We start from the raw sequence: 15,267 nt of genomic DNA, 5'->3' as shown, positions 1-15,267 counted from the left end.
GATGGAGACGTAAAAGGAAGGCGATTGGATGATGATAATGATTAAGAGCAGGAAGAGGATGACAGGATTAATGAGTAGGATGATGAAGAGAAGGAGAAGAAAGACAGGAGGGGAGGATTGTTATGGCAATTTTACGTCGTCATCAGGAATAAAGAGTGAATCAAACAAACAGCTAGTCTGTCTTTTATTAACGAAGCTCCGGACACAATCAAACTGAGAGCAAGGCTGTCTGCTTGAGAGTGCAAAGAGTCTCTCAGGAACTGGCAGTTAAGAAGCCCCCCCTGAGTTCCTCAAAACACTCAGAGGGACTTTACACAAACACATATACAGCACACGTGGACAGGCAGATCATCTGATCACAGCATCAATAACATCATAAAGAAACTTAAGATTTAGCATTTGAAACAGGAACTTTGACGAGACAGTGTCTAGACACGATCTCCAACAATAGATTTTTAGAGAAAGTTTCAGGAACAAACACAGTTCAATGACTCATATGAACCCGGGTCACTTGAAAACAGAAGAACTTATGATCAGATACATTTGAACCTGTGTTGACCTTACAGGCACTACAGGAACAGTAGAATTTTCCACTACAGGATGAAGGGATAAAAAGGAGAAGAGCCTTTACCTTTTTAAAGGAAAATATATATATATATAAAATTTATTTAACTTATTTGCATTGTGTAATTACAGTGAGGAAATATAGGACATAATTGATCAAGCTTAGATTTATAAAATGTTTCGCTGTTTATCAAGTGTTTGTCATTGTCTGCGCATAAACAGTTTAAAACCACAACCACAGGAGCTAAAATCTTTAAACTCAAAATAAATAATGTTGTGACATTGATCTTGATTATTAACAATATCGATTTATACGAAATTTGTTATCTTGATATAATTTTCCTAATGTTGCCCACCCCTCTACCATATATAATACTCCATCACCTGTTTATCTGTACTGCCCTGTAGTCTGTGACAAATGTCTGCCTGGAAAGACAGAGCAGTCGTTTTGCTTATTCTTGGCACAATCCAGAGAGACAGAGCCGACCCGGGGCACGGGGATTCGTGTTGGAGTGAGGAGAAGTAGGCCATCCCTCCTCTGACCTCCGTCCGTGTTCACATGAAGCCGCTCCTGAACAAACTAAGAGTCAGCAGTGGCATCTCTTCCTGTCCCATCGGTTCACTCTCCTTGTCACTCTTTAGAGTTTCATTCAGAAAAAGTCGGTTGTGTCTGTTTATTCTGTTTATTCTGCAGAAACATGAATGGTATGTGGGAACACCGGTCTTCCTCGTGCTCTACCTCCCTGTCTGCCTGTGGTTTTGTCTCATGAGGTTTACATAAGAGTGATCTTATCCTCCCTCCCTCGCTCCAGGAGACTAGTGTTCGTCTGTTGTTGTGTATCTGCTCGACATTGGCTGATAAACACACAGTCATGCCCAGCAGCCGTGGGCAGAGAAAACTGAACTGACACCAACTGGCCGGAGACAGTCAGTGGAGCAGTCCTGGCGCTGACAGTGGCGTGTGTGTGTGTGTGTGTGTGTGTGTGTGTGTGTGTGTGCGTGTGTGTGTGTGTGTGTCTGTGTGTGCGTGTGTGTGTGTGTGTGTGTGTGTGTGTGTGTGTGTGTGTGTGTGTGTGTATGTGTGTGCGTTAGCTTATGTGGAAGAGGCAGCAAGGTGCCTAAGGGTGAATCTCCTCTTTCCTGCTCCGACTGCCCTCTGTCACATCCCTCACAGCCCTTGTGCAGCCTCTTTTCCTTTGTATCCCTTCATCCTCCCCTCCTGTCTTTCTTCTCCTCCTCTTCCTCATCCTACTCATTATTCCTGTCATCCCCTTCCTGCTCTTAATCATTATCATCATCCCATCGCCTTCCTTTAACGTCTCCATCATCGTCCCCCTTTTCTCTTTGTCATCATGGTCTCGGCTCCTAACGAAGGCAGAAAGTGCGTCTTACTTTTCCTTTTGTGTTTTTGAGAAGCTGCTGTGATCAAAGCCATAGGGGCATATCTCTAAACCAAGAAATAGCTTCACTCCTGTGAACAGTTTAAAAAAAAAAGCATGCATTAAATATGTAAACAGTGTGAATTTTTTAAGAGCTGAGAAAGGCTGACAAGGCGAGAGGGTCTTGAGGGAGTGAGAGCAGCACACAGGTAGAGATAAGTTCAAATACAGACCTTACTCACTTTTCTGCACTATCATGGCTTTTTGTGCCCTCAGTTTGATCTGTAGGCTGCGAAAGCTATGATCAGGCACTCAGACATGTAAAAGATTTAGCATTGGTCGAAAGTGCACACAGATACAAACCTCAAAAATAAACTCAGACTGCTCTGGTTTTCCATGTTTGGCTTTACACACAACTGAAGGCCGACCTCAAAATGCACCGTAAATAAAAAATATCCTTTTTTAATTTCAATATGCTTTATATCCCAATATCCAATTCGCTAGAGACTTTTGAAGCACTGTTGTCCGTCAGTCCATTTGTCCATTGGTTCGCATGTATTACCGTTCCAGTGATATCTCAAGAAAGCCTTCGGGAATTCCTTCACATTTCCTACAAACATTCAGTTTGATTCAAGAATGATCAGATTAGAGTTTGGTGGTCAAAGGTCAAATGTCAAGGTCACTGTGACCTCATGAGCCTAGATAAAAAATATGTCCAAGGCAGTTTGTGTGATGTATCTTTTTATGATCAAATATTCATTATCAATTTCGAAAGAAACCAAGGTCTCTAGTTCTGATTCCTTCAGGAACCCAAGCACTTGACAACTCAAAGTTTACAATGTCCAAGTACGTCAGAACCCAAGAACGAATAGAGCGGGAGTTGGAATTCTTCCAATTTATGTCAACCAATTTTTTCGGTACTGCAAGGCCATCTTAGATTTTTTTGTTCAAGTAAGGCCCAGATTTGACAAGTTATGTAGTAAGATGAGTTATGTTGAGTGTAACTGGTGAGCAGGGCAGCCCCATTGCAAACAGCTTGCAGAGGTAAGAGGCGACCATCTTTCGAATCTTAAAAAACTCACAGAACACATGGTGATAGTTACCATCGGCTTTCAATGGACAAAGAGTACAAATAGGGTCAGCAGTTGTTTTCAGTGAGCAAATATTTATACGACGTATAAATTGACTGTGTATGAAATTGTAATGACTTTGTTTGTGGTTGGAGTCACAAGATGCTCAGCATATGTTAACTCAGACTTTGGCTCTGATTTGGGACATCTGTCCTCCACAGAGCCTCTGAAGCCTGGGGTCTGTATGAGGAACTAATTTCTTCAGAGGGCATTACTTTGACTAACATTGATTTTCTGGAGACTTATCCTTTTACATAGTTACTACTTGCCTATTTACCCATACCTTAACCTAAACCAAAACCTTAACCCAAACATTAACTTAGCTTACCTAACCCTAAATTTAACCTAATCTTGCCTTAACCCAAACCAGAACCCAAACGTTACCTAACCTAACCTAACCTAACCTAAACCTAAGCGTAACCCTAACCTTAAACACGTTGTCACCTTTTGCATTATAGTTGATTTTGTCATTTAATCATGATTTATGTCCCCACAACATTAGTAATACTGGGACCACACACATTTAGACAGAGACAATAGTTCTAAGGCCAGTACAGTTGCCTGCACTGTATATATTGCCCAAGCCTTTACCCCTGCGTGTGTATGTACATCTCTCAATGTGTACACGTCTGGTCTGCTCTCCTGTGAGCTCTACTGGAGACGTCAGCCTCCCTCTGGGCCTTGGGTCCAGCTCCAGGCCTCAGCAGGGGAATAAAAGGATTACTGCCGTCTATGTCTTTTAAACAGCCTTCCCTAAGCCTTTTAGCTCAGCATTCATTCCAACATCCTCCCCCGGTCATAAAGAAATCAATCTGTCTTCGCGAAAAAGCAGAGGGAGGAAAGAGGCAAAACAGTGTACCACGAAGTGGTAAATTAAATGTTTGCTTCGCTGTCGTGTTGTCTGCCTGTCTGCATGTGTGTGTGTGTGTGTGTGTGTGTGTGTGTGTGTGTGTGTGTGTGTGTGTGTGTGTGTGTGTGTGTGTGTGTGTGTGTGTGTGTCTGTTTACTCCTCCTTACTGTATCTTAGCTTTTAAGCGATGAGAAAGTGGTGCCCTGGTGGCAACAGCTGTGTGAGGAGTGAACTGGGCGGACAGACGGATAGAGAAAGAGGCAGTTAGGATCAGTATGCATGCCACACAGTCTTCCCAATAAGTTTTCATTCTCAATGAGAGAGACAGTTTTTCTTTCAGAAGCCGGTGGCAGCGTCACATTATCGTCTCTTTAATCACAGAGCAGCCAGGTGCTCCTGCGACAGTCAACGTCCTATTAACCCGTCGACTCAAATGTTTGCAAATAGATTATAAAGTTAATAGGGGAAGTCAGACTGTATGCAGCCTGTGTCGGCAGGATTGTAGCCTGTCTGTCCCCCAATCATGTTTCTGCCAGTACCCATTTGTTATTTCCATGTGTTCACTTCTAATTATTGTAAACATACAGAATGGCTGCGGGAATTCTACATCCTACTGTGTGCAGTATTTCTAATTCTCACTCTCATTCTCTCTTGATTTGTTTTTTCCCTCCTCAGTAAACCCTTCCCCATTGGAGACCGGGTGACGTTCAGTGGGAAGAACTGCGTGTGCCAGCAGTGCTCGCAGAAACTCGTCAAGCCAAATGAACCGATCAAGATCCACGGGCCCAGCCGTAAGTCCCACGTCCGCCTTGCTCTGTCCGCTCTGTTTAGGGCCACCAGGCGTTGCACTGCGCCGAGTCTAATGCGATATGTCCGCGGGGCCCATTTAGCACATTTAGCTTAATCAAGTGTCTGTCAGATCAGTGGTCGGACCCGTCGAGCTGATGTGCCAGCTGACAATTACGCAGCACAAACAGACACATCATCCATTCATTACTGTCAACGCTAAACTTGCAGATGATCTGACGCACAACTGGTCACATAATGAAGCAAACATCCTTAGAATACAGGTGTGTGCATCACAGACGTCTCCTAGTCAGTACGAAGTAAGAAAAATGACAAAGTGTTATCCCATAAAAGAGCTAAAGTGATTAATCGTGAATCATTTGTGAAGTGCTGCACACAGACAGGAGGCTGCCGCTCACTGGCTGTGCAGTAATAACAGATGGCAGAGAGACAGTGAGTAACTGTCCTTCCACGACCACTCCATTCAGGAGAATAAAATCCAAACAGCTCCCCAGGTACATGTTCAGCACTCTGACTTATGAGGAGGCAGTCGATGAGACGGGACACAGAGTGCAGACACTTAATGTAATGTACTGGCTGTGACTGCCTGTTCCTCCATAATTTTGTGAAACAAGCAGAATGCAAATAGACGCTGAGGATAGAAAAGTGGTGGAAATGCACTTTGCCAAGCGGGAAGTTATTATTTGAAAGGATTTGGAAGGAAGGAACATACTGAGATTTATTTTTGTCCTGGTGGAAAAGATTAAAAAATCGGAGTTTGCTCATTTACGTACTGATGAAGCAGAGGAATTACATTTTAAAACCCTAATCAAGTTTCATGTCCCATTAATGTGCTCGTACTAAGGTTGACTCTCATCTCAATTCGAAATTAATGCAATAATAAAAGATATATTTAGATTTTTGAAATTATGGTTAATGAACATGTACGGAATGCTTCTTATTCCACATCATACATTTTATATTGGGGGCTTCACTGTGGCAATAACTGCAACATGTTGGAGTGCAACTGCCTGTATCTACACTGTAAAACCTTACAAGTTAGGTCAACTCAAACCGTTTGCTGAAACTGATTGCCTTGAACCATTTAAGTTTATTAACTCAAACAATTTAAGGTTTACAAATTATTTGATTTAAGCAAAAGTAACTCAAATATTTATTGTTGAGGCAACTTGAGTAACTAAAGTTAATATTGCCGATCCCTATAAGTTACCTGACCTTAAATCTATTTAGTATTCTATACTCATATGCAGTATTTACACACACTTATTTACAATGTGTTGACAGAATGTAAGTGAATTAAGTAAGACCAACTTAAATGAACCTTCTTTATACAAATGTTACCACTTAAGTTCAATTTACTTAGTTGTCTTCCATTTAAGAAAATGATTACATAGTAGTTGTGATAACTTAAAACTTTATTATGGCTACTCAGTTCATTTGATGAAACTGATTGCCTTAAACATTTTAAACTCTATTAACTCAAAATAAAAACACCCACATGAGTCAGTTTGAGCAATTTATTTTGATGTTCACATTTCAATGCAATCAGCTACTGAAATTCAAAGGAATATCTCTCAGATTTTTCACATATGCAATCTTAAAGGCTACAGCAGACTAAGCACATTATTATGCCCATAACGATTAACTGAACATAAAGCAGGGCACATTTTAAGTAAACAGTTTAAAGGTATAGTTCATCCAAAGTGTCAGTAACTGACAAAATAAAACATTTTTAACGTCAACATTTGGATACCCTTGGATTCCGTGCCAATATTGTTTTACAATGAAGCTGTTGAATTAAATGTTGTATACATTAACATTTATATGCTGGAAATGACAATGAAATGAGGCTCATATAAAAAATCATATAAATATAAATTACAAATATTTCCATGTGGTAAAGAAGAGAAGTGTGAACACCACAGAAGCAATCCAAGATTAGGATCTATTTTAACACAAAAATCTGAGGTGCCATAGTTTACTCTATATACATGTCATTAGCTACCAGTATTTGGCATGCAAGCAAAAAACGATGCTGACATTCAACATGATAAGCTAATGACAACCTACTCCAGCTCATTTCTCAAGGACTGCAACTTAGCTTCGAGCTGCTTTCTCCCATCATCAAGATTTAACAGGACAACCTGGATGAACTCAAAGAAGCCACTCAGCTTCTCAGGGTAGCTCAAATGTAGAGCAAAGATCAGTCCACACAAAATTACCAGTGAATCAGTTCAAGATCTGTGAGATATTACAACTTGATTTGAGAACGATCGACACATGATGAGTTTCAAAGAGAACTCCTGCAGGCACCTCCGCTTCATCCACCACTGCAACCAGAGCCACTGCTCCCTCCTGGGTTGCCTCCATCTCATCCTGAAAAGGGAATACATGTGTACCAGTGTAGTTGAGTGTACTTTTACAAACCATATAATATGATTGCTGTGTGGACCATTACCTTTGAGTTGTTCATATAGTGAGGGCAGAGTTCTGGATTGGGTATATTTTTGTTGCTTATATTTTTCTCAAAATAGCTGATAAAGACATTAGTTACAGATACAACATATTATGTTACTTTTAAAAGTTGGTTTATGTAATCATTCCTCCTGCATACTGCACTGCCTGGTTAGGGCATATGTTATGACTGAACAAATACAAAAACATCTTTGGAAATAGATTGAATTAAGTTAAAATGCACTCATTATCTACTCACCACTATGCTGATGTTTTAGGGATAAACAGCGTTGCAGCCAAATCCAATACAACTGGAGTAACTGAAACAGAAGAAAACAAACAGAAAATGTCTCCATTATGCTCCTGTGGTGTTATCTAATCATAGTCATCTAAGTGTCCATAAGCCCGTACATTCAAATTCAAGTCGAGACGGCGTCATTTACACCTTGTTTTGTAGCCTAAATGTCAGCTTCCGGAAGTAGTGATGCTAACGCATCCAAGACATGAAGAGCAGCAATGAAAGAACAACGTTACCTTGCGTGGAGGACGTATCGTCACGGGGTTCTCCGTCAGTAGTGAAGTCTGTCCAGCAGAAAGCTCTTCGTGCCGATCTTTTCCATCACGCCGGTGCCAGGTGCAAACCTCGTTCTGACCGGCTCGAACCGGTCACGCCCCCCGTCCCCGTCGGTACCGTGTGCGACAGCAGGTGAACGGCAGGTTACCGGAAGTGAGCAGACTCACAGGAAGGTGACGGAGAAAGTTGAATGAGTCTGTAAACGCTCAAATGGCTTTTCCAAACATCTGACTCAGTTTCCCCCCGGGCCTCGCTGTCTCTGGTTCTGCTGTGAAGCCGTGGATCCGCTTCACCTCAGCGGGTCAGCTCACCTGAGGTCATGGGCTTAAACCACTCACCTCTTCCTGTGTTCCTTTCAGAGTAAAAGCACTCTCGCGTTTCTGTTGACTGAGTCGATTCATTTATTTTAACAAGGTTTTATTGTTGCAGGAGCGGAAGATGAACGGACTAATAACTTAGAGTCTTGACGTTTACTTGCGTATAGAGCATAGACTTATAAGAGCCGTGCTTTTATTTCTGGACTATAAAATACGATAATGATTTGGGATGGAAAATAGTTTAGAAATCACAAACAGAAGTTGACCCCCCCTCGCCCCATCCTTCAACACTCCAAAATATTAAAAGATGTATAAGGCAAGGAAATTAAAACAATATTATATAAATATATATATATGTTTATATATATATATAACTTTCACATGTACATATGCTACACAATGAATCACGTATAATATTAGTTGGCAATTAATTTTCTGTCAATCAAGTTGTTAAAAATACCTGCTTGTACGTTATGTAATTAACATCCTCACTTAGGTTCAACTTTGGAGGATTATTAAAGATGATCTGGATGCATACTTATCCAAAATATGATGATTTATAAACAAAAACAAAAATACAATTTAAAATCCTAAGAAATAGGAAGCAGCCCATGGGAATTGCATTTTTTGTAATAGTATAAAATCAACTTAAAGAAAATGAGTCATTGAAAAAAATGTATTCATGTCAGCAGTACTCAAAATGCTCTCGAATTTAATCGAACTCAAAATAACTAAGTTATTACTTCAATAATTTACTTTTGAGTTCTGTTAAATTATTGATATTAGTGGTCTCAACTTTTTTTGAGAATTAAGTTATTGTAACTTACTTCATTAAGTAAGATGTACTGTTAGGTTTTACAGTGTACCTACCAACATCTTTATTGCCTTTATAACTAAGCTAACCAGCTGTTTGCCAGACTTTCCCTAAATCTTCTATGTATAAAAAGCAGGAAGTTACTGCTGTAGCAAAGACATGTGCAGGTTAAAACCTTTACAGAGCAACTTGCAGGTTTGAGAAAGCTGTGAACCAGTGAGTAGATATAATATTTTCACTACTGTGACTTCTGAGATCTATTTTTGGGAGAATTTTGCTTCCGCATCTGAAAGCAATAAGTGGTGGAAAGGACGTTGTATAAGGGACACTTGGACTTAGTGTTTGCATTAATACATGGAAAATAAATTTGCAATATGTCCCAAGTACAGTAAATACAGAAAACAGTCTAAGACAGGGAGAAAACACAAATATGAAATCGGTAAATTTGCAAAGTACAAAAGCAAGAGCAAAAGTCTTATTAGTAATATTTAATACTATTTTCTATATTCATAAATTTAAAAAAATGAATAAATATGGATCCCAATGCTTATTTTAAAAGTTAAGAGGTTGAACATGCTCTACATCTAGCCACGCCTCTTACCAAAGTAAAACAGCTGCTGTGACATCACATATTAAGGACCCTGTGAAATAGATATCAAGGTGCAATATGATTCTGATGATTTATGTGTGTTCGGAAGAAACAACTAGCTTGAGGGAATTGTCACAGATATTGATTGGCATTCACAGCAGCAACCAACAGTGCTGGACGTGTGTCAGGGTTGACAATTACTAGCAGTTTAATAGTGGAAGTCATTATAACCGCCTGTTTTTCTGTTGTCAAGGACTTCTCGCTGCCACCTTTGCCTGCAGATTTAATCAATGAATGAGACAGTGTAGCAGCGCCAGGGGATCAGGATTATAATCATAGGGAGGGAGCATTATCGTTGTACACTGCTGAGTACAGGACGAGTCATAACACAGTTTGTGTTTTATAAAGGAAGAATACAGGGATTTTGATGAAAAAATACTTTATCATTTGTTTTTTTTTGTTTTTTCTTCACATTTTTGACATATAGCAGATAAATTAACAATAAACACATGGACACAAGAGTAAAACTGAGGAAACATTATTTTTCATGTCATGTGGCCTTTAGGGTGTGGCCAGCATTTTTTCTGTCCTCTCTCCTACAATGTGAGTTTTTATCTACCATAGCCAATAATGTCTGGTCATAAGCTCTGTTGCATAACTGCAGTTGATCTAATAGTGATATCATTCTGTGGCTAAAATAGGAACTGAATACTGACTCAGTAGTGTCTCTCAGCCTGGAGCTGAATCCCTCGCCCCATAGACTCAGCACCATCACTTCAGAGCGACACTTCGATTTATTTAGACTGTGCAAACTTTACTCAATACTGTTCACTGCAGTTTTTTTTTAACTGCAAACACAGTTTGTCTTGGCTGACAGCGCAGAGTGATGTGCTGCCTCCCTTGTGCCTCCAGGCTTCTCACAGGGGCAGTGGACCGGGTCAGAAAAGGTTGAGCTGAGCCAAACATCTTCCAAATAGAAACAAATGGACTCTTCTTTCCAGTGTTTTGACACCCTGAAGCCGAGCATCATTTCCAGCATCGTCACTGTCCTCAGTCATTAAATCTAACCGGGGCGTCGTTCTGAGGGAAATGGAATGTGGAGTCTAGTTGTTTACAGTGAGCGTCTGTGTGTCCACTTTTTGTTAAATCTTTATGACTTTCAGCATGAATTGTGATTAGTTTAGGGTTAGGGTTATACATTAATTGGTCATGGATAAGTTTGTGGTTGTGCTGTCCACAATGAATCAAAGTTAATACAATGTCCTAACAAGGATAACTGCACAAACCTGTGTGTTCTTTTGAGCATAGACCTTGGCCGGTCCTCGCATTTTCAAAGCATTGTTTGAAGTTTAAGTCTTGCTTCTAGGGTTGAGGCTAGAATTTGGGTTAGGGCACAAATGATCCCATATAAAACCATTAATTGTTTTGTTTTAAGTCTAAATTATATTTATTCTTTCTAGTTTTATAATATAACTCCTAAAATTATATGAGAGCCCATAAAAGGAAAACACAAATTACCAAACAGTGAAGGGTAGGGGTACAATTTGGTAAGGGAGTAGGGTTAGAAAAAAATAACATATTGTACAGTATATATCTAAAAAAAATTGGTAACACAACTGAATGGTTAAAGTAGGGGAAATAAGTTGTGGCCTGTTCCTCAGGGTTTGTTTGAGGGTTAAGACTTACTTTTAGAGTCAGAATAAGGCTTAGTTTAGGACATTTGGTTGTAATGTTAGGGTAAGGGAGTATTAAGTTATCTCCATGATTCCCCCCTGCCTCGTCTATTAACTGGTGAAATGGGGAGCCGAAGGCACTGCACTGGCCGACGCATGACGTTTAATAGCTCTCAAACCCCATTTCTCCAACATACAAAATCATATCTCCGATATTCAGGCTCAGTTTCTCAGGATGGAGCCACCGTGACTTTTCCAAGTTTGTGGTGTCAGTTTTTTGCATTTTCTCCCTCTGATTTGTCTTCCCGTATTTGAAGTGCCGTCTGGATTCAACCTTAAGATGAGATATGTCTGACTTGAAGCTTTTTCTTATAGGGTAGGGTGTCTCAAAGTACAGTCCAGGGACCTCGAAGGGTCCTTGTGGCAAAAAAGGGGATTCATCCATGAGTAACACACTGACAGAGTAGATGTCTATTTTGGTCCTGAATTCCATGCACTTTCTATATAACACATATAAAGCAAACATCTACATCTAGTCGAATGGGGTCTGTGGTTTAATTTGTGTCACTTCATGGATCCTTGATATACCATTGATATAGAGATTGAGGATCTCTAGGTTCCAGACCAAGACGGTTAGGTTTAGGCACACCGATGAAAGTCCTCACTAAGAGAAAGGTGCAAGAATTTGTGTGTGTGTGTGTGTGTGTGTGTGTGTGTGTTTGTAGACACAGAGACACACTCATACACCTCATATGAGGGGGAATTCATGCGACTGTTTAGCCCCGAAGCTGTTCCAGTGATATCTGCTTCCTGCCTGCACTCAGTCATGTTTAACGGTGCTTACAGTGGAGAGAACACACAGCTCAGCAATCTCCAGCATTAGACCGGCTATTGATTAAGGGGGTGGTAGTGCCAAAGGGGAAGAAAACTACACTTCGGAGCACAGGGGCTGTTTGAAGATGTACAATTACACCGTGGCACACTCAATTGCTCTCTTTCTACTGCTTCTATAATTCCTCTTTTCTCTTGGCACTTTTCCCCTTTACATCTATTAACTCATTCCGCCTTTGGCAGAGGTGGGAAGTAAAGAAGTACAAATACGATTTTTCAGATATTACATATCCTTTTTCTGACGACTTTCTATTTTTACTCCCTATATTTTAAAACAAATATCTGTTCTGGCTACATTTTCATTACCAAAGTGAAAAAGACAAGGGGAGGAGACTCAACCGCGGAGACGAAGCGGCTCTTATGTCTTTGACCAGGAGAAACAACATGGAAGAAAGTGAAGAAACCCTGTTTTTAGTTTATTATTTTTTAATTAATTTGAAGGAAGTGCACTGTAAGTTAAACATTGTTCAAACATATTAAAGTGACATGAGTCTCAGTTTGCTAGGCCCACATGCAGCCAGTAGAAAGGGGATTTTTTTAATTTTACAATTGGTTTACATTTCAGATCCTGTATGGTTATAATTTTACTTGAGTCATTTTCAACACAGGTATCTATACTTCTACTTGAGTAAAGAATTGTGTACTTTTGCCAGCTCTTTTTTTTATGGAACCCTCATCTTTGTTCTCTCCAGACTGTGCTGGATGTGGAGCTGAGATCAAGCAGGGTCAGTCTCTCCTGGCGTTGGAGAAACAGTGGCACGTCAGCTGCTTCAGATGTCGGACCTGCAACATGGTCCTCACAGGAGAATACATCAGCAAGTGAGTTGTTAAAATGGTTATCTTTGATATTCTTCATATCTAGTTTTTCCTCCAGAATATGTAAACTGTGCATTTGACACGCTACAGCAGCGTCATTCATATTTTCTTCATTCCAGGGATGGGGTGCCATACTGCGAGGCAGATTACCACGCCCAGTACGGGGTGAAATGTGAGACCTGCAGCAGATACATCAGTGGAAGGGTTCTGGAGGTGAGCGTGGATTCCTACATGGGATCGGGCTAACAGAGATTTAGCAGCACAAAAATACAGGAATCCAAACTGCATGGACTGTGGTAACTGAGTGTAAATAGTGTTATCAGAAATGAGCAGTCGCATTTCATCCTCAGCTCAGTCTAATGCTCGTTGTGCTTTGGGGAGGGAGCGACTTAAGATTAGGGGGTGATAAAAAACGGTCTGTCCTGCTTTTCTAAACCAAAACAAGTTCAGCTACAGCGTGTTGGTGTGATCAAGCAGAGGCCCACAACTACAATTTCACTGTTATGGTAAATGGACTGTATTTATATAGTTAAACACATTTGCAGTTCAGTATCTTGCCCAAGGACACTACAGGATGCAGGAGCAGGGGATCAAACTACCGACCTTCTGGTCAGTGTACAACCTTCTGTACCTCCAGAGCCACAGCCGCCCTATTGCTTCGAACACCACGGTCAACCTGCAGTAACAAAAAGAAGTGAAAGAGATTGGGAGGAAAAGAAATGTAAAAAAAAAGAATTAAGAGGAAAGACTGAAGGGGAAAATGTAGGAAAAGGCGAGACGCTGAAAAACTCAAATCACATTTGCACGATGTTACGCTGAAGCAATTTTAAATTGAAAATTCCAGGAAGAGGCTGAGATGGACGAGGGGAAGAAGTGAGGGAAATAATGAGTGCAGGGATAGAGTGCAGATGCTAATTAAATGTTTTGGAAGATTCTCTGGAGGGAGCCTTATGTCAACTTGGTCCTGAGAATAGGGAGCGGACATAGTCAAACTTACTAGGCAAACAGGAACACACACACACACACTCCCTCAAACACACACACACACACACACACACACGCACACACACACACACACACACACACACAAACGGGCCTTGTTGTCCCTGTGCTCCTCTAGCTTGTCAGAATGTCTGGTGTAAAGTGCTTTGTTCCTGACTGTCAGCCTCTCTGGACTATTTATAGACATGGGACATTTCAGCCTTTCTCTCTCTCTCTCTCTCTCTCTCTCTCTCTCTCTCTCTCTCTCTCTCTCTCTCTCTCTCGCTCTCTCTCGCTCTCTTTCGCTCACTCAACGTGCAAACACTTGAGTGCTTGGCGTTCATTCTCTCCGCCCGTCAATTTGTGATATAATAATAATATCACGTCTTTAAGATCCAGCATGCGATTGATTTGACACACTCCCGTCCCAGACATTTACATTTAGGGTAACAATAATATATAGATATCATGGGTTGGCACTTTCACAGCTGCAGTATTCATTCAAGGTACTTGTCTTTTTTTTTTAGCTATTACTCTTTTAATGGAAATGTGCATATTTAAAAATAATTAACATATTTGACTTATTTTCATCAGTCAAACCCCAGAAATATAAAAAACACATTTACCTTATTGAAACAAGAATGGCACTCAGAGAATGCATATCTACGCCAAGTCCCTCCTATTAAACTTAATTAATTTACTGTATCCAGGTTATTGTTTGGATCCATAGCTAGTTTCACACACTCATAAATATCAGTCCCCTAAACATGTCAGACTTTTTTATTATCAAGATCCATGATTCTCAAATAATCTGTGGAAATTCTGAAAAAAAACTCAATGTTTAAGAAAGTGAAAAGAAGTCCTTCATAGTCGGCTCCAAAATTGAATGGATTCTTCTCTGACCTGTACTGCATCTTTTCACCAAGTTCTGAGGAAATCAGTCAAGTAGTTTTTGTGTTATCCTGCTAAATAACAGGCAAACAAATCCTAAACTAACAAAACCAAACGCAGCAAAAGCAGAACCTCCTTGGCAGAGGTACAAATGCTTGCAAAATAACACAAACCATTGTCAAAACAGTTGTCAGTCAAATCAATAAATCAACTTATTGTCTTAGCTCTACGTGATTATAGTTCCATGAAGGGACAGTACTTTAAATCGTGGCATTTTTTTTCAGCTTTCCATGTTTTAGGTGAAAAAAACTTAAAATTATCAAGGTTGTACTTGCATTGTACTCAAGTACAATACTTCAGTCAATGCTCTCAGTTACTTTGCATCACTGAAAACCAGACTAATCTGTCTGTGTCAGTGACTGTGTTGATGATTAGACTTGTTCCCTCTTCTGTCCAACTTTTCAGAGCCAAAGGTTGTTAGTGTAATGAGCTGTTTTAGAGAAAGCGGAGACAGGGAGACAAAAAGAGAGGAAGCAG

The 15,267-nt window shown here is 40.3% G+C and overlaps 1 protein-coding gene and 1 long non-coding RNA gene across 2 annotated transcripts in view; one reads left to right on the top strand and one right to left on the bottom strand.

Annotated features, from left to right (window-relative positions):
• The window catches only part of ablim3 (actin binding LIM protein family, member 3), a 44,189-nt gene that overhangs the window by 14,815 nt on the left and 14,107 nt on the right, over window positions 1–15,267 (top strand). Inside the window, exons 4-6 of the mRNA XM_061080247.1 lie at window positions 4,599–4,714; window positions 12,735–12,861; window positions 12,978–13,071. Coding sequence (XP_060936230.1) covers window positions 4,599–4,714; window positions 12,735–12,861; window positions 12,978–13,071 — 337 coding nt within the window. The remainder of the gene's footprint in view (window positions 1–4,598; window positions 4,715–12,734; window positions 12,862–12,977; window positions 13,072–15,267) is intronic.
• On the bottom strand, window positions 6,264–7,996 carry LOC133011571 (uncharacterized). The gene is made up of 3 exons (XR_009680751.1): window positions 7,719–7,996; window positions 7,444–7,504; window positions 6,264–7,106 (listed from the first exon to the last, which is right to left on the bottom strand). It is a non-coding gene; the product is annotated as an uncharacterized LOC133011571 (long non-coding RNA).

The sequence above is a fragment of the Limanda limanda genome, chromosome 10, assembly GCF_963576545.1.
Source record: "Limanda limanda chromosome 10, fLimLim1.1, whole genome shotgun sequence".
Classification (NCBI taxonomy): domain Eukaryota; kingdom Metazoa; phylum Chordata; class Actinopteri; order Pleuronectiformes; family Pleuronectidae; genus Limanda; species Limanda limanda.
This window is presented reverse-complemented; position numbering and strand designations above follow the sequence as displayed.